Genomic DNA, 22574 nt, shown 5'->3' with positions numbered 1-22574 from the left:
AAAAGTTAAAAAATAAGTCATTAAAAAAAATGATGACCCTTTTTTGTAAAACAAAAAGCAAAAAATAATTCCTAAGTGTGTTACGTAGAAATTGAAACTTCCAATTCTATGCTCCCCAGAAGCGTTTCATGTGTCTTTTCTAGATCAGGGATCAAACAAATGTTTTCTTTAGTAAATATAGTAAATATCTTAGGCTTTGTGGATCTCTGTTGCCTCTCTTCTTGGCTGGGGATTTTTGTTTTTGTTTTTTTAACAACCCTTTGAAAATGTAAAAACCATTCTTAACCTATGAGCCTTGGTTTGTCAACCCCTATTCAAGATGATTTTATGTGCTTTACCAACATATACACATGTGTACATGCATAATAATATGCCTTTGTCTGTAGTGGCTGTTATTGATGTTGTTTTTAACATATTCTCTTTCCTTTGTGGAATTAGGAAAGAACCTGTTAGGTTTTTCTTATAACTTTACTTTCTTCACAAGCTTACTTGACACATGTATGGTAAAATGATAGTGGTAATTATTTTTGGATTATAGATTATCATTAATTTCTTTACATGCATTACATTTTCTGGAATTTCTTTTTATTTTCGAATGAAGCCAATAAACTTTTCTGTTTTGTATGAGAAGATTTCAAGTTAAACTGGGCACAAATTCTTGCTGTCTCAATTTAGATTCTGAATCTGGCCTGGATTACATTTCATTTGTCTGTTCATTTAATATTTGTAACTGTTAAGGGCTGTATACTGTTCTAAGTGTGTTATTTTATGTAACCCTCACAATAATTCTGTTTGTTGGTCCTATTTCCTTGGAAACGGAAGTGCTGAGAAGTGAGGTAATTTTGGAGTAAGTTTTGGAGCTGGGGTGTGAACCAGGGCTGTCTGACTCCAGGCCCCTGCTCTTAACCTCTGTGCTACATTGTTTTCATAAACCCTGCTGCACTCCTGCCCATCCTCTCCTGAGTGTCCCTGTGAGCTGTGGCCAGACCCTCAGGGATGAGGAATCAGAAAATGTGGGCCTAATAAGTCCTGAGGATGTAACATACAGCATGATAACTATAGTTAATAGTACTGTATTGTATATTTGAAATTTGCTTAGAGAATAGATCTTAAAAGTTCTCATCACAAGAAAAAAAATTGTAACTGTGTGGTGACAGATGTTACTTAGACTTATTGCGGTGATCATTTTGCAGTATATACAAATATTAAATCATGACATTGTACACCTGAAACTAATATAATCTTATACGTTAATTATACCTAAATTTAAAAGAATTAAAGAAAAAATTTTTAAAAAAAGAAATGTGGGCCTAGCTTTGAGATTAGGCTACAATGTTTTGTGTAAGGTCATTGGAAGACTGAACTAAACAAAACCAGAAGCTCCGAAGTAACAGACTTTTAAGGAGAGGGGAGAACTCCTTTAAAGCCTTTAATATTTTCTTTTTGTGTGCTTCATATTTTATGTTTTTAATAAAAAACTTACTGATACAGCTAGTGTTTCACCCTTGTCCTCTCTGCTCAGAGGTAACCACGATCCCAAAGTTGTTGGCTACCATTCTTAGGCATGTTTTTGTAGTATCACCTTTTAGTACATAAATATGTTCATTGACATCTTTAGTAAATGATACTGAGCAAGTTTTTATGTTTAAGAACATAAATATACTAGTTGACATCTGTAGTGACTAAGTGATCAAGTTACACATTGTTTTTAGGCTTTGTTCTTTTCTTTAATTCCTATTTTTTTGTTGTTAAGTGTTGGTGTTTCTGAGCTTATGAATTTCATATTTGCCTCTTTATTTGAAGTACCCCATGTGGTAACATGTGCTTGGAAAACTTAGTAGTTGTGATGGTTGAATTTTCCCAAACCCTTTGGACTAAAGGCAAAAATAAGTATTCATGAGAAGGACTAACTAAATATCTACTGAACTAAGCCTTTTGTCTCTTTTGTTTTTATTCAGATAACAGGTTCTTAAGAGTCTTTGAAAGAACTTTAGATTGTGCTTTGCAAAAGTGACTTAGGCATTAACAAGATGGGATCTGCCACCCCGTGGCAGTAATGCTAAGTTTTATTCTGTGACCTAAACAGTGCGTGTTCTTTACTGAGTTTTCTTTTGTTGGGTAGGAAACTGAATTGAGCACCAGTGCCCACATTTGTGGCCAGCCGAGGTGTGTGTTTAGTATAGCCACCTGATGCCAAGTTTTGAAAGCAGTAGACACTTCATACAAAGAAAATACAATCATCCCTAAGTGTCTGCTAAGGCTTGGTTCCACGACCCCCACAGACACCAAAATCCTTGGATGCTCAAGTCTCATATAAAATGGCTTAGTATCTGCATAGACCCTATGCACAGCCTCCCATAGTCTTTAAATCATCTTTAGGTTATAATAATCATCTTTAGGTTACTTATAATACCGAACACAATGTAAATGCTACACAAATAGTTGCCAGATTTGCAGCAAATTTAAGTTTCGCTTTTTGGAACTTTTTGGAATTTTTTTTTCCAAATGTTTTTGATTCACAGTCAGTTGAATCCACAGATGCAGAACCCATGGATACAGAGGGCTGGCTGTGTTATTGGTGTTAACACTTAAATACACCCTTAAGTTTTTTCAAAAACTTTTTAGAGGGAGAAGGTCAATAAAACAATGAAATAGCAACATAGAAAAAGTTCCTTTTTCCTTTTTGAGCATCTGTACTCTCTGAGCTAAGTTTACCTTTGTGTGGTCTTTCCTTTGATCTTTCCATATGGTAAGTAACCACCCAGAGTTTACCCACTTGAATTAACAGATAGGATACTAAAAAGAGGAGGAAACAGGTGACATTTAGTAAATTCATGTTCCAGTTCATTAATGCCTCCCTAACATAAAAAATTGAGGGTGAGTTCGGTATCACCATCATTGTTAGTCTGGCATGCTGACATTTTTCTTAGTTCTTAGGTTTTTCCTGGGTCTCTAAGTCCTGATCTGGGCATATGTCTGTTCTATTTACCCTTCGAGGCTGGTGGGATGTGTTGGAACTCTGTTCATTTCCTCCTTGTGATGCATCATAATCTCCTATTACTTTTCTTTTTCTTTACTTTTTATTTTTTTTATTTTTTATTTTTAAATTTTTTTTTTGGCCATTCCACACAGCTTGAGGGATCTCAGTTCCCCAACCAGGAATTGAACCCAGGCCCCAACAGTGAAAGCCCAGAATCCTAACCATTGGGCAACCAGGCAACTCTCTTTCTTTCCTTCTTAATGGTTCAGAAAAATGTGTACACACTGTATTATTTTCTTTATAATTTCTCATGAGAATCTTCTGGTGGAGAGTTATGAACTTGACTGACAGAGGTGCAGGGCATGCTGTGATATAACTGACTTCCAACAGATTTCCCCTGATACGTTATCCTCCGTATCTTTGTCACCTGCGTTCAGACTTACCATCACCACAGCATCATAATAGCATGTTCTTATTTCTGCTGCTCTGTTGTAACATCACGTCTGTTGTAATATCTCCTCCTCCCAGATTGCTCATCCTTTTGGTGACTCCTTGCCTTCCCTCCTGCTGTTCTTGGCCTTATTTTTTTGTCACCTGTGTTGGCCTCAGAACCCTAAAGGGATTTTCAAGTGGCTAATTGGGTCACTAACCCATGAACTATTGTTACATGTGGTAAAGACTGGTGAAATTCTTCCTCTTCTTAACTCTTTTCCATGCTTTTAAAAGATCAGGAAAGTCGTTTTCCTGTTTTCCTTCTCCACAAACTTTTTTTTGAGGTGAGCACCAGGTTTAGATTTGTGGGTGCATGTGTTCTGTGTGGACTCACAAAAGGGCTCTTGGTTGACTCCTGGACCCTCCATGTGTGCGGCGATAGGAAGTCTCTGGAAATGTGCTGTTGTGTGAATGAAAGTCGGATTCTGTCTAGGGATATGATTTACTTGCTAGTTAGGGCTTTTCCGAACTAGCCATGACCTTCTCTTTGGCAGTTCTTAAAAGTGCACAGAGTATTGACTTTGCAGGTTTAACTCCTTTGATTTGAGCCAGAGTTTTAACAACAAAAATGTGCAAGGGTGAGCGGGGAAGAACCATTACAGTGGTCCCTCGGTAACCTCGGGGATTGGTATCCAGGACCCCGCCATGGTTGCCACGGTGCTAAAGCCCCTTATGTAACACAGTGTTGCACTAGTGGTTTCTGCCAGATTCCTTTTGAATCCTGGTCACAAATTTGAAACAAATCTATCAGTTTTGTCTTGGTTCGCATTTTACTTCTGTAACTAAATCCTAGAAAATGTTAGTTTACCCCACATTCACAATATGGCAAAATAATTCTGTCCAGAAAATAAAAAGACTGCTTTGTGTACGCGTGTGAATTATATTTTATAAGGTTGTTATTGCCTGATGTATAAAACTATTCCCATTTCAAACATTTATAAAAGTTGAGTGAAGATTCTGTAGTTGTATTATTCTTGAGTATGTGAAAGAGTTGCCTATAATCTGCATGCATTTGTGAATGAGCCTTGTGTGAGTTACAAATGTTTTTCTCTGTTATGTCTTCTTAGGGCTGGATTGAGATTGTCGGATGTGCTGACCGTTCCTGTTACGACCTTTCCTGTCACGCGAAAGCCACCAAAGTCCCACTTGTAGCTGAGAAACCTCTGAAAGAGCCCATATCCTTTCTGGTCACTTCAACAGCTCAGGACTGCCTTGGAAATGGATAAGTCCAAGTCTATACCTTGTTCTATGCATAAACCGAGATGTTTTGACACTTTATTTAAACCTATTATTTTACCCATCTCATTACTCGTTTCCTGTTCTCTTTACTTGTAATCTGACATGTGCCCACTCAGTGTTTGGTCCTTGAAAGAAAAATGCTCTGTACGTCTTTCAGGATTTTGACCAGTTTTTCTCAGCCATTTCCCACACCTTCATCTACATACATGCTCTTTAATTAAAGGGTGCCTGGTGAATACTTTCTCTGTTAAAAGATGAGTGCCCTTTTATGGTAGATGAAGTAATTTAGCTCACTTGATCTGTAGATCAGCAAAGGAGAAATTTCCTTCCTTTACAAGGCCATAAGGTTGTGAGCTGATCTAAGGGCTAGGCCAGTGACAGGAAATAGATATTGTCGTGTTGAGACATTTGAGAAATGAATGAATTGTTTTCAGAGGTTATTATGCTATGTATTGGGTTATGTTGCTGATTGGATAATATCCCTTTATCTCACTGTAACTTTGAAAAAGTCTTTCTTGATGGTGTTTACTTATTTTGAGTGAGGTTTATCTGAATGATTTTGTGGGTAGTTGTTTCATCTTGCACTTGAAATCGGTATAAAGAGGATCTCGGGTAGCAATAGGGAACTGGTAGTTGTTTAAAGTCGGTGATGGCTTATCCTCAAGATCATTTCCCAAAATCCTGAGGCAGTTCTGTAGTTTTGTATTCCTTGACTACTTCATACAAAACAGTCAATGTTGTTCAGTTTGAGCCCAATAAGGGAGCAATTGGTAAGGCATATAAGAAGGATGCAAAGCTGGTGATGGAGTACCTTGCCGTTTGTGATGAGTGTTATGTTTCAGAAATGGAGAAACTACTGAATGAAAAAGGGTAAGATTTAAGATGTGTACTTTTACGTGGGCTCCAGTTAGCTATGTCCTCTCTGCCAGGTTTTGAAAGTTAGGGTGAGATTAGTTTCTTTAGAAATTTTTTGCAGGTAAATACTGTCTCTTGACTATGTTTGTCAAGATTTGGGCATTATGGCCTGGAAATAGACTTGAAATGAACTATAAAGATCTTTTTTTTTTCCCCAATAACTTTCTTAGAGGAGGAGACTTATCCAAGGTAATTAGAAACTACATCTGTCTCTCAAGTCATTGCTCTTTTTTTGAGCTTTGGAGTCACCTGTGTAATTGTTCAAGTATAAATGTAAAAATAATAGAGAAGAATCTTTAAAGGAATTCAACAAAATCCAGCACTAAACAATATAAAATTTACTATGTGGCGCAAACAATAAAAAATTTCTATAGACATATGAGAAAGCGTGAAAATATGACCCATAATAAGGAAAAAACATAGTCAAAAGAAACACCCAGAAGTGACAAACGTGATGGAAATAATACAGAAGGATGTTAAAGCAGTTACGATAAATATGCCTCACATGCTTGAGGATGTAAGAGAAAACGTGAACATATGAGGAGAAAAATGGAAATGTATATATAAAAAAGAACCAAATAGAACATTTAGAGGCAGTATCTCAAATGAAATTGTGTGTACATAGCCACAATACAATAGAATGAAATCTTTTTAAGTGCTTACAGACAAAAGCCATATACCCAGCAAAAATATCTTTCAAAAATGAAGAGAAAATATTTTCAGATGAAAACCCCAGAGGATACATTGCTAGCCAGACCTACACTGCAAGAAATGTTAAAGGAAGTTCTTTGGGTAGAAGTGTGGAAATTTAGATCTACCCAAAGAGGTTAAGAGCTCTAGAAATGGTAAAGATGTGGGTGAATATGAGGAACGTTTTCTTTCATTTCTTTAAAGTGACATCTCTTGATAATGGGTTGTTTAAAGCAAAAACAATAACAATGTATTGTGAAGTTTACAATGTGCAGAAGGGAGTGAAGAATTGGGAATATGTAAGAATATGTTTACTGCTGTAAGGTGTGTGCATGTGGAGGTAGACTATGATAAGTTTAAAAAAGGACATAGTAAACTCTAGAGCAATGGCCTGGATAAAACACACAGAAACAAAGAGATGTAAACCAATAAAGGAGCTAAAATAGAATAATAAAAAATGCTTCAGAAAAAGACAGGAGAGGAAAAATGAACCAAGAACAGATGAGACAAATAGAAAATAACTCAGGAAATGGTAGATTTCAAATCAACAATATTGATAGTTACAGTCAATGTAATGATCTAAACACGCAAGTAAACAGCCTTTAATTGTCAGACTGGTTACAAAATTTGAGACCCAGTTAAATGCTGTTCACAGGAAACTGACTGTGATTGTAATATGCAGGCATACCTCAGAGATATTGTGGGTTCGGTTCCAGACCACAGCAATAAAGTGAATGTTGCAATAAAGTGAGTCACACAGATTTTTTTTGGCTTAGCAGTGGATGTAAAATTTATGTTTACGCTATAACGTACTCTATCAAGTGTGCAATAGTGCTGTATTTTAATAAGGAATTCCCTGGTGGTCCAGGGGTTAGGGCTCCATGCTTCCAGTGCAGGGGCCATGGGTTCGCTCCCTGGTCAGGGAACTAAGATCCCACGTGCAGTGCAGCATGGCCAAAAAAATAAAAAATAAAAAACAATGTACATACCTTAATTAAAAAATATGAGGGTGAGTCAAAAATTATCCACACTCTGGCTGTAGAATTTATAGAAGTTTTAATATAACTAGAGTTTAGATAATTTTTGACTCACCCTCATTCCTTATTGCTGAAAAATGCTAACAACCATCTGAGCCTTCAGCAAGCTGAAATCCTTAGTGACATCAAAGACCACTCATCATAGATCACCATAACGAATATAATAATGATGAGAAAGTGTGAAATATCGTGGGAATTTGGTACTAAAGTGTGGCTCAGAGACCTGAAGTGAGCAAATGCTGTTAGAGAAAGCACCGATAGACTTATCGATGCTAGGTGGCCATGAAACTTCAGTTTCCAAAAATGTGGTATCTGTGAAGCACAATAAAACAAGGTATGCCTGTAAACAAGTAGGTTTAAAAGGAAAAGAATTTTAAAATATTTCCCGTACAGACATTAAACAAGAAGGCGGAGTGGCTTATTAACGTCAGGCAAAGTAAACTTCAGAACAAGGAAAACTACCACGTTGCATTTCAAAATGATAAAGCAATCGATTCATCAAGAAGCCACATCCCCTCTAACCGTGTGTGCCACTAAAAACAACCTCAAAATATATAAAGCAAACTTAACAGAACTGAAAGGAAAATTAGACAGATATACTGTTACAGTTAGAGATTTCTATACCCATGTCTCAGTGATTGGTAGAGCAAGTAGAAAAAAAGAATGAATAGGAATTTGAAGATATAAGCACTATTAATCAACTTACTTGTCATTTATAGAATACCTGATAACCAAAGAGTATAAAATTTAAGTACACTTGAAACATCTTTCACATTTTTTTTGGTATCACTATCCAGCTAAGAATGACTTGCCTTTTCAAAGGGTTGTTTAAAAAAACGAAGAGTATGAGAGTCTGCATATGGCCTGCAAACCCTGAGTATCTTATAACTGAATATTTCATATACAGAAGGTTTGCCAAACCCCGTCACAGACATTAAGCTAAGTGAAAGAAGTTTTACACGAAAGAGTATATGCCAAACTCTAGGAAAGACAAACCTGGTTTATAGCAATAGAAAGCACATCAGTGGTTGACTAAGAGCGGAGGGGACTGAAAGAGAAGGGACACAGGGGAACCTTTGGGGCGATGGTGGTTGCATGTGTATGTGTATTTGTCAAAAGAACTGTCATAAGATGAACTCTTGTAAGTTGAAGATAAAATTGTCTATTTCAGTAGGAAAATTTTAAAACATTTCTGGTTTCCCAGAATTAATGTCTGTTTATGCTAAAATAACATCAAATTCCAATAAAATAAACATAGGTTACTAGCAGATATCATTATCTACAAACGACAGTTTTTAAAAAATTATTCTCAAGTAATGGCTATCTCCTTGCTGATTTCAGTTTTTTGTAACTATTACTTACTCTACACTTAGACTGTGCTCACAGAGACAATATATATGATACTGTTTATATGGAGTCTAATGCATGCACGCACAGCCTTCAAATAATAGTAAAAACGGAGGAAATCAATGAAAACCATTCATATGGGCATGAGATTATCATGGATAGAAACCAGCAAAATGCAGTGTACCATGTATCAGCCATACAGCTTCAAGGACAGCCACATGAGGGCTCTCTTTTCCTTGCACTGAGCTGCTTATGTGATCAGACACATCCAAAGTGATCTTCATAATGTGAGGAAATACCTCATAAGCTGAGATACAGGTATTACATGAAGAGCTTTATAAAGGTGAATTCTTATACCCTGAAATGGAATGGGCATACCTCAGGATATGAACATATGGAAGGCAGTCAGTGGTTTTAGAGTGATGTATTTTGTATTGACATATCAAGCAAAATGTTTAAACTTCTTTTAAGCTGATCCTAATCAACATAAGTGTCAAAGTTTATTTTGGAGATAGTATGGGAGTTTTAAAATTTCTTTCTGTAAGATGACAAGTTGGTCATTTTTACATTTGTTGGAACAGTAGTGAAAACAGTGGTCTTTTTGCCAGTAGACCTATTTCTGAAAAATTTATTGTAATTATTCTAAAACTAAATTTAAAAATTATTTTTCTTTGGTTTTACCTTGATCTCAAAACCAAAGGAATTTGTCATTAAGTCCCTTGTGGAATTTTATAAGACGACACATTTTTGGGTGCCTCCCAGAATACTGTTTGGTACTGTTGTTAGAATAATACTTAATTTGGTATTTCTTATAAAATAATTTAAATTAGATTTCAGCTGTTGTATTTGGATTGTTGGCGAGATTGTAATACACTTAAAATGAAAAAATAGTTTAGCAATCTGTAAAACTTCTTTAAATTAAGGCATGGGGGTATATGTTTTCACTAATATGTAATGTGCTTTGTTTCTTTGTAGGGAATTTACTATTGAAACTGAAGGGAAAACATTTCAGTTGACAAAAGACATGGTCAATGTGAAGAGATTCCAGAAAACACTACATGGTAAATTTGTAAAAGTAGTTAAGGAACAAACAAAAATCATTACTCCTTAAAGGCATTTTTTTCTTTGCTTTTGTTTTTTTGGGTTTCCATAGCATAACCATTTTATGGAAAATTTGAAGAAGAAAAATAAATCCTTAATGCTATAACCCTAAATTTGATGAATATGTTCAAGGTATTATCTTGGATTTTCTTTTAAACAATTATGCTCATACAGAAGAATGATTTATAATGCCACCTTTATATTTCCTGTGACCTGAGGTACATATGAAGAATATCTCTTTGATTAAAAACATCTTTTTTTTTTCTTTTTCTTTTTTCCTCACAGTAAGGACAAGTCCTTTTGTTTCTTAAGCAAAAGAGAGAGCTCATCCCTTCTATTTTGGCAAATTAACTTATTAAAAGTCATTTTGGTTAGTGATCTTTCATGCTTTCTTAAAAGCCAAGGAGATGATTATTTTTTGGAGAACAAATTCCATGAATTGGGAAATGACTGTTTTGGAGAATATACGAAGGATGCTTGTGGTTAACCGGCTGGATTGTAGCTCCTGGAAACTAAGAGTAGTTTTAGTATTTGAGATTCTGCTGCCCATGGAGCAAGCAGGCCTCCTTTTCCATTTGTTTTTGGCCTGTATCGTTGTTGCCAGGCTGCAGTAAGCTGTAAACGCTTTTTTCAGATTGTAAAAGCAGTCTGAAAAGTGATAGGAGAAAGCAGGGAATCCTTCTTCATGCTCTGGGGCTTTTTAGCCATGATCCTGGCAGCTGGCTTAGACCTGTATTTCACCATTGCTCGGATGCCACAAAAGGATGGGCAGAAAAATGCCGTGATCATATTTCTGAAATGTTGTTCTCATGTGTAAGTTTTTGGTTCCAATTATCTCATTTCTCTTGAAACGTAAAACTCTGCAAGGTTGGGGTCAGTTGCCTTAGACCTGGAGAGTGCTTAGCCATGCTTCCTTTCTGAATAATAATTAAGAATGAGGACAATTCCTGTGTGTACCACAGGTATAACCTCACCCATGGGAAGAGCTGTGGAGCCCCTGGTAAATGTATTTGATTGAGTGCTGATCCCTGAGCCAGCTCTTCTCTAAGGGGCTTCTGACCCCAGAACCTTGGAAATACAACAGCAGTAACTTGGCTGTCTCAAGGAGTTCTCATCCAGATAGCAAGATAAAGAGTAAAACAAATCCGATGATACTTGTTGTATGTAGCGGTTGTTTTTGTTAATTTTGCCAGCTGTGGTGGTAGATTTTTAATTCTAGCAAAGTCTTGCAGACGCTCTAGGGTTTTAATGCTTTCTGCATAGCCAAGGCAGCTGATAGAGCATGGCTGCTATTGTTTATAGATTACCAACTGGGGAAGGAATACCCTGGTATCTTGTTTCATTTTTGTGCTATATAAACAAAGAATTAAATTTGGTAAAAAATAGAGATATTTTTAGGGCTAGTAAGAATTGTTTAGAGAGGACCCGAATTGCATTTTGTGGGGTGTGAGAGAGTGTTACTGAATTTCTCTCTCTCTTGCAGTGGAAGAAGTTGTTCCGAGTGTAATCGAACCCTCCTTTGGGCTGGGCAGGATCATGTATACGGTATTTGAACATACATTTCACATACGTGAGGGAGATGAACAGAGAACGGTGAGTTGTCATGTGCAGTGTATTGTTTGTTCTCTTACAGTGTCAGAGGACAACATTTACTGAGTGATGTTAAGATAACTCTGAAACGATCAGTTAGTTGTTATTTATTATAATGTTAACACCTTTGCTTAACTGTTTACAAAGCAAAGCACTTTCTTATCTCTTTTCAGCTTTAGGATGTGTAGGTTATTCTAGATGCCGTTGTTTTAGTTGCATCTGAGTTCTGAGACAGATGTTACTTTGGGAGAACTATCTGTATTGCATCAATGGAAGGAATGGTACTTTCTGGATATACTCGTATTTTCAGAAAATTGGGAAGGAGGAGATGATTCACAGAATTTGGCCAAACCAAAAAACTGTACTTATACGTTGGCAAAGCGTTGAGGGTAACCTCCTCAAACTGCATAAAATAGTCTGGGGTATTTTGGGGGTAAAGGTGTAATTTCCTAGGTTCTATTCCAGAGATACTGATTCACTAGGTCTGAGAATCAGGGATCTGGTTTTGTTGTTGTTTTTAAATAAGAACCTCAGGTGATTCCAGTGTGGGAGATTGACAGATAATAAATTGGGCAGTAGTATGTGAGGTGTAGGCTTTCCCAGCATTCAAACCTAGCTAAAGATAAATGTTTTTAGGAAGTCTTCATCCACTCCCTCAAGTTTTCTTTTGGCTCTGATGCTTTTGAATCACTGCTGCATGCTTTCCACATATCCCTTCTTTCTGGCTAATTTCACCTTTCTCACCTTGCCTCTGCCTGTGGAAATTACATTCCTTTAATTTACAGCTCTAGGTGTCCAGGAAAAGCACTCAGAAGAAGAATGGCTAGGGAGGAGAGGTTGTATAGGTCAGATTAACTGAAAGAAGCGTTCTTACCTGCATGACCAGCTAAAGCTGAGTGTGTGCACAATTTTGAACATGAGCTCTGTAGTTCTCTCTAGGGCGTTTCATCTTGAAAACGGACTGATGAGTTCTTGGCACCAGTATTTTTAAAAGTCCGACGTACCATTGGTAATGTGCAACTAATAAAGCCACTGTTTTATTCTGTGCCCTAAAGTTCCATCTTCATTTCCTGACAGTTAAGGAGCAGCTTTTCATTGATTAACAGATAGTATGAACCTGAGCTGGACACCAGACATGCAAATATAAGGCATGGTTCTTCCTGATGAATGACGTCATACTTAACTGAATGTGCTCTTTTTAGAGGTCAAGTTTGCTTCAAGCTTTTCCTGCTTATTTTTCTAATGAAAAGGTTTTTTTAAAAAAGTCTTTTTGCTATTCCTTTGAATCTAATGATATTGATATAACTAGAGTTTTAATAGAAATTTCATAAAGGCTAGGCAAGAATAAGTTAGTTACAGTGTTTTACGAATTGCATAGAGATTCTCATCATGAAGAGAAATTTGATTAGGCTGTGAGAAGCCAAAAATGTTTCTAAATTGTTAGCGCATAGTCCCTCTATTCATCTTCCTATAAATTGGGTATAAAAGCATTGCTGGTAAGATAACAAAAAAAATTTTTTTTATAAAGGCAGGTCCCCACTTCTCCCTCACATTAAATGAAATTATCACACGATGGAAGAGAGGAGTAGAATTCTGAGTGTCCCATGATTCAGGTGCCATATTGGTGGAGTCTAGGGTTTACTTACAGAGGAATAGTCACCATTGCTTGGCATTTAAGATTAATTAGGCTTTGGGGGGCTAAACTGGACCCTGTGTCATTCATTATTTTAAAGGGACCTATTCATTCTGAGTCCCATATTCTTACCTTCAAGTGAACCTTTTGTACAGATATTATTTAAGAATTATCTTTAGCTCTCATTTACAGCCCCAAATGGTAGACTAGTTTGCCTTCCATAGAATATCTTTGTTTTCTTTCTGAATAACTCTGAAACCTGTTTCAGGAACCATTTGGGAGGGCTGTACTTTTCTGTGGGTATACAGAGCATCTTTTTTGTTTGTTTTCTATGGTGTCTTTGGGACATGCATTTGTGAGATAATTAAACTTCTCTGTTTTACTTAGTCACTAAGGCTCGGAGAGCCTTTAGCTGTGCTGAATCTCTTAAAGGACAGAATGGAATTTTGTCTTTTGACACTACTTTTAGTGATTTAGGGGGAGGTTCTTTAGGGATCTCCACAGAAAGAAGTAAGGCTTTTAAGTGGTACCAAATAATTACCATCTTAGACGGTGGCTTTCAGAATGCTTTTACGTCGTTTAACTTTTTTACGATAGACCTGCCAAGTAGGCAGAACAGACGGTAGAGACCTACTTTTTAGATGGAGAAACTAAGGTCCAGAGAGGTAGAGTTCACTGAGTTGGTCCAAATTCAGAACTGAAAACGAGATCTTTCTGATTCTAGTTCTGGTTATCCTGCTTTCTCTGTTTTGTCACACTGTTTTTACATATCATGTTTTCTAGTATTTTGATAGTGAAGATTGGACATTAATGTTTAGATCTTTATACACTAACAGACTTGGATTTCTTTCTTTTCAAACCATCTAGTTCTTCAGCTTCCCTGCCGTGGTAGCTCCATTCAAATGTTCCGTCCTTCCACTGAGCCAAAACCAGGAGTTCATGCCATTTGTGAAGGAATTATGTAAGCAAATCCAGTTGGGTAATCTACATGGGAATACTGTCAAGTAGACTGAATTTTAGGAAATGTCTTTTTTCTTCAGTAAAAAATAACATATTGAATAAAGATTAAATCTAAGGGATTTTAGCATCTGCTCTTATTTCTAAGAGAGAGCGTATGCTTGCTCAGGGTCTTTTCTTCTAGAATTTGAAATCTGACCCAAGAGTCAGATTTCAAACATCCTTGCTTCTCCTGTTGACCCTGCTGCTGACTTCATCAGGGGAACCCTAGTGGAGGGTAACATCTCCAGTGGACCTACAGCCACTGGGCCCACAGCGCTACAAGGGATCCAAGTGGCTGTCTGGTGTGGCCTGCATATTTCAGAGTTGGGAAATGGGAAGCGTTCACTGAGCTGCTCAGGGTCACGCAAGCCTCCTGGCCTTAGCTCTTAGCCTGGTGCTCGTTCCCCTGCAGCCGAATGAGATGTAGGTATGAGTGAGGGGTTGGGCTCCAGCAAAGGATTCAACTTTTGAAATTTTTCCTTCTCTTGCAACTACAACTTATTGCTCTTTTGTGTTAGTCCCTTTTATAAGTTTCCTGAGCTTGTATGACAATATTTAGATGACGTTGGGACTTTCTCATTTTTACAGTTTTGATTTACTTAATTTATTTTGGATAGCGGAAGCCTTGACCAGGCACAGCATCTCTCACAAAGTAGATGATTCCTCGGGGTCCATCGGAAGACGCTACGCCAGGACTGATGAGATTGGCGTGGCTTTCGGCATCACCATTGACTTCGATACAGTGAACAAGACCCCTCACACGGCAACCCTGAGGGACCGAGACTCCATGCGGCAGATAAGAGCAGAGGTGGCTGCCTTCTCTTTGGCATTTTTCACCTTAGAAATGTGTACTGGTTCCTTCTGATATGAGATGCATTTTGTTGTGTTTATGCTCCCCTTCCTTTTTTTTTCTTTTTAATTTTAATCATGTTTGTATCAGAGCACAGATTCCCAAATCCCCTTGGCTTAATTATGAAAATATTCATTAACACGTCTCTAATATTTTATAGCCATTTAGATCACTCTGGGCTCATTCGCTGACAGTTCGCTTTTATAGTTCTTTATTTGGACAAAAGAAATATGATCCCAAGTGGTTGTTGCCATAGTTTTATTGGCAGGCTTTGTGGGGCTTAGACAGTTTTATCTTTATGTTCTGAAGAAACGTACACATGAGTATGTATAAACTTTTTCATGTTAATCAATTCAAAACAGTGAATGTTTTCGTAATTTTACTTAATGGGAAGGGAACGATGGAGATGGGAAAAGTACCGGAGGGAAAGGAAAGAATGGTCACTTTAATTGACAGCCACCTGACTCATTTATTTAGAGCAGGTTTTTATTTAGAGTGCCTATCACGTGCTCTGCTTGTCACAGAGAGTTAGTAATAGGGAAAACAGAAGCGAAGGTATGAGTGAGGGGTTGCGCTGCAGCAAGGAGCAGCTTTTTGCCAAGGGAATTTGTAGTCTGCTGCAGAGGTCACAGATTTCTGGCTTATCTTTTTACAAAACCAAATCTGGCTGTTCTGAACCTGTGTTCCTGTCAGGCAGGGGTTCTCAAAGTGTGGTCCCTGGACCAGCAGCATCTGCATCACCTGGGAACTTGTTAGAAAAGAGAAGTCTCTACCCCAGACCTACTAAATCAGAAACCAGGATGGGGTTTCTGTTTGGAGAGGGAGAGAGGGCGGGCAGAACTGTTTTAACAAGCCCTCCAGATGAGTCTGATGGTCGCTCGATTTTGAGAACCCCTCCTGTGTGGCAGCCAGTGTGTGGTTCTGGCTGAGGAACGGCTGGCCCCCTTCGTGGGGGCTCTCCAGTTTCCGGACTCGCTTCACTCATGTTACCTAACTGACCCCCGTTCTAAGAGTTAAATTTAACATACGTGAAGTAACTTCGGGGGGCACGGAGATTTGGAATAATTAGGAAAGGCTCTGTGGGAGAATTGAGTTCTCCAGGGGAGCTGGCAGGCATTCTGGGCTGGAAGAAGGGCATGAACCCAGGCCTGGGAAGGAGGTGAGTATAACTAGGTAAAGAGGCTTCAGTGGGAGTCACGAGAAACGTTCTGCAGGGACCGGTCTATAGTGGGATCCTGTCATTGTGTAGACACTGACTTGGCTCTCTATATAGTTTCCTGAGTTCAGGGTAAATCCTCTTTTTGACAGTCTGGTCGAGTTGGTTGATTCTGGGATTTCTTTCTTTTTACCCCAGGTTTCTGAACTGCCCGGTGTAGTCCAAGATCTGGCCAATGGCAGCATCACGTGGGCTGATGTGGAGGCCAGATATCCTCTCTTTGAAGGTCAAGAAACTGGGAAAAAAGAGACAATTGAAGAATGAGGACAGTTTTGGCAACTTTTGACCATTTGCGCTAATAAAAGAATAACTCGTATCGTGTCCACGTTACAAAAAAAAAAACAGCATTGCACTTCCTCCCGGGGACTGCATTTTATCCTGCGTGGCTGCCTAATCTTCCTCCCACAATTAAAGCTGAAGGAATTCTGAACAGACCTGTAATTCACTTGCTCGTGTTTCCACATTTTCAGCAGAGCTGTTTCTCCTGTCTTTGGGTCGACACTAAGTGGCTCAATGTTAAACACAATCAATACATTTTAAAATCAGCTGTGTTCAGAAAACCATAAAATTCACCTGTTTTAAGTGTACAATTTGATGACATTTAGTTTATTTACAGAGTTGTGCAACTGCCACCACCATCCAATTTTAGAACATTTCCATCACTCCAAAAAGAAATCTCATGCGCATTCCAGCCCCAGCCACAAGCAGCCTCTCATCTGTTCTCTGTCTCTATGGATTTGCCTTTTCTATACTTTCTGTTTTTTTCTGAGACGATGATGACGCATTGTGCTAAAGAGGCAGCAGTCTCTGAGTAGGTGGACCGGCTTCTGGGAGGGGCTGAGGTGTGGAGGAGGCTGCAGTAGTGGAGAAGGAGGAGGCCTGCTGGGTGGGGGTCAGGGCTGTTCACCCCGATGTCCAGCTGACAGAGTCTTTGCTCTTCAGAGTCTCCAGGAGGGGGTGCATTGACAGAGACCCTCAATTTCAAGGTGTGCATGTAGTTGGCTTCCCAGGTAGCCCTGGAAATCACTGAACTGATGCTAGAGGAACCCCATCTGCCTTGTCTGACTTAGCACTTCTCAGCCATCACAGTGTCTTGATTCTAGCCTAGTAGTTTTTGGCTCAGCTTTTGAGGGACTTTACTTCTATGATGTTTTTGTATAGAACACTCAGAACACATATGTTTGTTAGGAAAAAAATTCAAGGATGTGTGAATTTGAGCAGCTCTTTATTTGCAGACTTAAGACTGTCTAGCTTCCCATCTTCCTCTCAGACAGTGGTGGGGGGGGGGGGCATCTCCAGAATGTTTTCCTTTGTCTGGGGTGTGAAGAGCAGCTGAAGAATCCCCCGGGGATTCTCTCATCTCTGTCTCCCCACCGGTGATGCCTACCACAGTATTGTACATAGTAGGAAGTCAGTAAATAGACTTTCCATGAGTTGAATTTTTGAACAAATCTCTGGGGAAGAAAGCCTTTCACTGAAGCTTATTTCTCTCCTGCCCTATGCTTTTAAAAGTATTCATTATTAAATTAGAAGGAACTAACTTAAATACACTGAGTTTTTCTAGGGATTCTTTTCACCTCAGATTCCTAATAATACAGCTCTGAACTTGGCGTATAGTCTAGCGTTCTTACTTCGGGGCTGGGGTGGAGGGCAGTTGTCTTTACTTCTTCCCATTTATTTAACTTCCTTTTACAGTGGGCACCTCCGTAGTCAGACAGTCACCACCACCTCAGACATTGTTATGAGCTCCTTAATAGGAAGAGAAATATTAAACACTGTGATATTTGCCTACATTGGATCATAAAGGGATTGGAACCAAAGCTCTCTTCACTCTTCATTGGAAAATGCATTTGTCATGAGTTAGACGCTGGATATTAATTCTGCAAGCCCCGCTTTCCCTGTTCTGTATGTGCAATGCACAGTTTCTCCCGAGAGAACACCCACCATCTCTAAAGTGACTGATTACCTGAGTGGGGAAGATGGGCCAGTAGCAGAGCTCTCTGGTTCTGTCTGTGTCATATATGCTTGATTCTAAGCACATGCAGGGGAAGAGTTGTTTTCTAAACGAAGAGACTTCACACACAAGGGTTGTGTGCACACGCTCCTCTCCTCTGTTCAAGCCCAATGTATATTTAAAGCTTTCTGGCTTGATACACTGTGAGGCCTTTTATTATTAATGTATTTGCATGTATCAAACTGGGCTAGGTCAAGAGCTGGATAAGTAGCACTCCCTCTCTGAGGAGCACACCTGGTCTTCACTCTCCCCAAAAATAGGGATGGCTGGAAGGGTCAGATTCTAACTGGTTTCCATGGAATGTATATAGGAACATAGGAGTTTCTTTAAAACTTCGGTTGGAATTCAGGAGTTGTGTCTAGAGAGGTGGTCTGTGCCTGAGTTCTGCAGGAGTCTAGAACCTTAATACTGCTTAGTGGCTCATAATAGTAAAACACTGAATACAGATAAGTGTTCCAAGAAAGGAATTCATTGCCAAGTCGTATAAGTATAGAAATGATCTTACTAATTGGATGAGATGGTACTAGAGATGTCAGATGTCCAGTGTTCTTTGTGACGAAATTTGCGAAATTATTTTGTTCAATAAGTCACTTGAAATAGATTCATTCTAGACCTTTATGTATTGATCCCTCAACCAGTATAGACTTAGGGTAATGGTACTGACTGTCATAGCCAGTGGAGTCTATTCACAGGAGAACCAGATGACCAGGAAATAAATCCAAATTGTCTCTGGATGTAGCTGCACTTAACCTCCTATCACCAGGGGAAACTATTAATCTGTATCTCTTGGCGGGGGCAGGTCTAGAATGGAGAGGTTTTGATAGCATCACTCATGTTAAAGAGCCTTGCACCAGCATCTTTGCTGATAGTCTGACTGTGTGTAAGACAGGTTTTGTTTGTTTGGCATTTGGCCTACACCACAAAGAAATTTAGTTGAAGATTCAGCAAATGAATGAAAATAATTTTGCTGCGCCTCAAAATTTACCTCTTGTCTCTTCAATAATTCTTGGTTATTGGGCTGCGTCTAACCAATAATTGTGTTAAGACCATGTGAAAGGGATTAATGTCTCTTCCGGAAATTGGGATATAACTTGGGGGCTTCACCAGGAAATGCCTGAGAGCAGTAGCCTGTGGCCCTGCCTTCCTGCCAGGAGCTCCTCTAGTGCTGGTGACTTCTGTTCTCCCAGCTGGCATGGTATATCTTCCTTGCATGTTTAAGGACACATCTTTTTAAACCTGTTGCAGCAGTGAAAGAGTTAGGGCAGTAGTTCTCAACCCTGGCTGCACACTAGAATCACTGGAGCTTTAAAAAATGCCCATGTCTGTGCCCCCTCAAACCAATTTATTGAGTTCTGATGCCCGGGCATCAATATTTGGAAAGCACCTTAGGAAAACCTCTGCTATAATGGAGGTTTCAGCTCAAGCCATAAAAAGCCTGAACCCTGCCCTCCCCACCCCGCCAGCTCCAGGGTGGGGAAGGGTCTTCTGAATGAAGTATTTAATGACAGTGGGGGTCAAAGTTGTCAACACCAAAGTTTCCAGGAAAAAAAATGCATTTAGGAGGCATTGTTTTTGTGTTGCTCCGCTGAGGTAACTGTAAACATGTGCTCACGAACCCTCTACAGCTCACATCCTGCTTCCTTTGCCCAGTGTTGGGGGTGAATTCCTCTCTGCCCTATAGACTGGCCTGACTGATTCCCCAGGACTTCGGTGGTTGGAGCACAGTGTTTCCAGGGAGAAGGGCACGTTTGCTGAGTGCCTACCACCTGCCAGGCTCTGTTCTAAGAGAGGTCCTGTGTGCTCTCTCTTTCTACCCTTACAATAATTTAAGTATCATTATCGTCCTTTTACATAAAAGGAAAAGGAAGCAGAACCTTTACAGGTTCACTCCGCTAGTAGGGGGCAGAACCAGTTTTGAACCAAGTTCAAAGTACATGATCGTATCACACTATGCTGCTATCCGTGCTCTGCTAATATCTGCCTTTGGTGGCTGGGGATGAAGATGGCTCAAGAAAGGGTACCTTGAAGGGTCTAAGAAAGTGTTCCCTTTAAGAAGAGAAGTGGTCCATTGTATTCAGCCTCAGTGAAATGAGATCTGTGTGTTCTCTGACAGCCATGTAAACTTACCTTCTCAAATATTGGGAAAGCCTGAGATTTTGCCAAGAAAATGGCTGACCTTGAGCTTAATCACTCAGTACTGTGGAGTCATGGAGTTGGCTTTGTGGCTAACTGGACAGACTCCTAGCTCTGTAAGGGATGGGGCTCCTGGAGGAAACTACAACTTACTTCCTGTCCTTGTCACCATCCTAACTGCACCTGAGCCTTACTCAGTCACTTCTTACAAAGTTTAAACAGTTTGTTGCCATTGGGAAATGGTTACTTGTATATAACCTCGCCCTACAACTCAAGACCCTTCCTTCTTGTCCCACACATTGGAGTCTGTGAAAGTAGATTCTCAGCCAGGTTAGGAAGTCTAGTTTTCTCAGCCATGACTCATTTCATGAGAAGCCGTGCCTGTAGACCTCCCTCTCTTAGAGGAGGGTGTTGCCAGCACTAGAGAGAAAGATGAGAGAAGGGGCAAGAAGACTGTCCACAGGCACTGATATTTTCTGTCTCCACGAACCCATTTCTGTCTTCAACTACCAATTTTGCTTAGTTCCCTATCAAGGTAAAATTTTCCTCTTCTCAACCCTCTCTCTCCCTCTCTCTCTCTCTTTCTCTCTCACCCTTGCTCATCTTCCTACGTTTATCTTTTGTCCACTGTTCAACATTTGCCCATTTAGGGTATTTACCATAAAAAGCATACAATTTTTACTTGGCATCAGGATGTTCACAACATTCCTGTTTGCCTCAATATGTAGATTTGCCAAAACCATTTAGGCGTTATTTGTGAAGCCGTTTAAGATCTTTTGCCCAGGATAGGGCACGTGTCAGAACTGAGTCCTCGGTCCAGGCAGCTAGGGCATAAACATACGCAGAGCTGTCTGCTGTCTGGGGCTGTGAGGAGTGCTGAGAGAGATATTACACACGGACCATATGAGGCTCTCGCTTGAAGAGGGGAGAGCTGTCACCTGAGTCACTCGTTCCTTTTTCTACTCCCCTTGAGGGTTCATTTCCTTTTCTGAAAGCGGGTTGAACAGAATTGATTTCAGGTTTTAGTAGGTCTGTCCATAAACAGCCGAGTAATATCTTTCCCCCTCACTCTTCTGAGTTACCTCCAAAGCTGGTTGAGCAGGAGGCACCTGTCTGGCCTGACTGCTCTGTGCTTGTTGATACTTGGGTTTGGAATCAATGACCATTCTCGTTTTCTGCCCAGTGTCATTTCCTGCTGGTGAGGTATTATCATAGTAAAGGGTAGACTCTGGAGGCAGACGTGTCCGCGAGGGGATCGACTCAGACACGCAGGCAGTGTTACCGTGGGCAATGTGTGTAACCTAAAGCTGACAATTCTTTACTATTAAAAAAACTATGCCCTCATTTAAAAAGAAAGAAGAAAAAAGCCCTCCATCAGCACAACTTTAGGCAGATGAACCTGTGTTGGGCCCAGTGGGGTGGGGGGGGGTGGGGAGTGGCTCTTGTGTTAAATGAAAAAGCTTGATGTTTTAGTTTTTAAATCAGTCCACTCCAAGCCAGCCAGAGAGGAGACTGCAGAACTATAACTGTGGACACTGGATGGAGAGAACCACTCCGGGGTCATGGGCAGTTGGGTTACTTGGATTTCAAAGAGAAAGGGTCTGTTTGAACGAGCAAATGTGCACTGGCTGTCTGCTCTGTGGGAGCCCAGATTCTGTGGATTGTGCGTGTTGGGGACAGGGACAGTGTAGTCAAGATGAGCCTGAGGGGATCCCTCAGAGGGGGTGTCCTTCCTCTTGTTCTTTTTAGTGTTTTCCCTCCTCTTGAACCGTTTTGCACTTTCTTACCAGGTGAAATGCTGGACCCATTGCTCTCCGGAAAGGAGCTTCTCTTTGACAGTGTAGATTTATAAGAACCTTGTATCCAGTGAGACAATTAGACAAGCAGGTGTGGGGTGGGGAAGTGGGATTTCAGTTTCTGGGTGATTTTACCTAAGGAGCCATGATCTTGCTGTATGGGGGTGGGTGAAGCTGTGAGCTCTGTGCTGGAAACCTAGTAAAGTGGACTCCAGTTCTGTTTAAGAATCTAGCTGTGTCAGTGGGAAGTTGTTGTATAACAAAGGGAGTCCAACTCGAGGATGGAAGATGCCTTAGAGGACTGGGGTGGGGAGGGTGGGGGGGACTCGAGGTGGGGGGAGTCAAGGAAGGGAGGGAATACGGGGATATGTGTATAAAAACAGATGATTGAACTTGGTGTACCCCCCCCCCAAAAAAATAAATAAATAAATAAATAAATAAAAAGAATCTAGCTGTGATAGCCCTGCTCTAACCCTCCACAGCTCTGTCCTAGGCCACAGCCTGAGCCTGAACCTAATGAAAGTTTCTTGAGCTTGGGGCTG

General features: G+C 39.8%; 1 protein-coding gene across 1 annotated transcript in view; it reads left to right on the top strand.

The window, feature by feature from the left end:
- The window catches only part of GARS1 (glycyl-tRNA synthetase 1), a 38109-nt gene extending 21586 nt beyond the window's left edge, over positions 1-16523 (top strand). Inside the window, exons 11-17 of the mRNA XM_057731515.1 lie at positions 4540-4648; positions 5437-5581; positions 9676-9761; positions 11285-11394; positions 13892-13985; positions 14641-14831; positions 16228-16523. Coding sequence (XP_057587498.1) covers positions 4540-4648; positions 5437-5581; positions 9676-9761; positions 11285-11394; positions 13892-13985; positions 14641-14831; positions 16228-16353 — 861 coding nt within the window. The 3' untranslated portion in view covers positions 16354-16523. The remainder of the gene's footprint in view (positions 1-4539; positions 4649-5436; positions 5582-9675; positions 9762-11284; positions 11395-13891; positions 13986-14640; positions 14832-16227) is intronic.
- Positions 16524-22574: the final 6051 nt, after the last annotated feature.

Source organism: Hippopotamus amphibius, chromosome 4, assembly GCF_030028045.1.
Source record: "Hippopotamus amphibius kiboko isolate mHipAmp2 chromosome 4, mHipAmp2.hap2, whole genome shotgun sequence".
NCBI classification, from domain to species: Eukaryota; Metazoa; Chordata; class Mammalia; order Artiodactyla; family Hippopotamidae; genus Hippopotamus; species Hippopotamus amphibius.
Note: the sequence above shows the minus strand (reverse complement) of the source record. Positions and strands in the feature narration are given on the sequence as shown.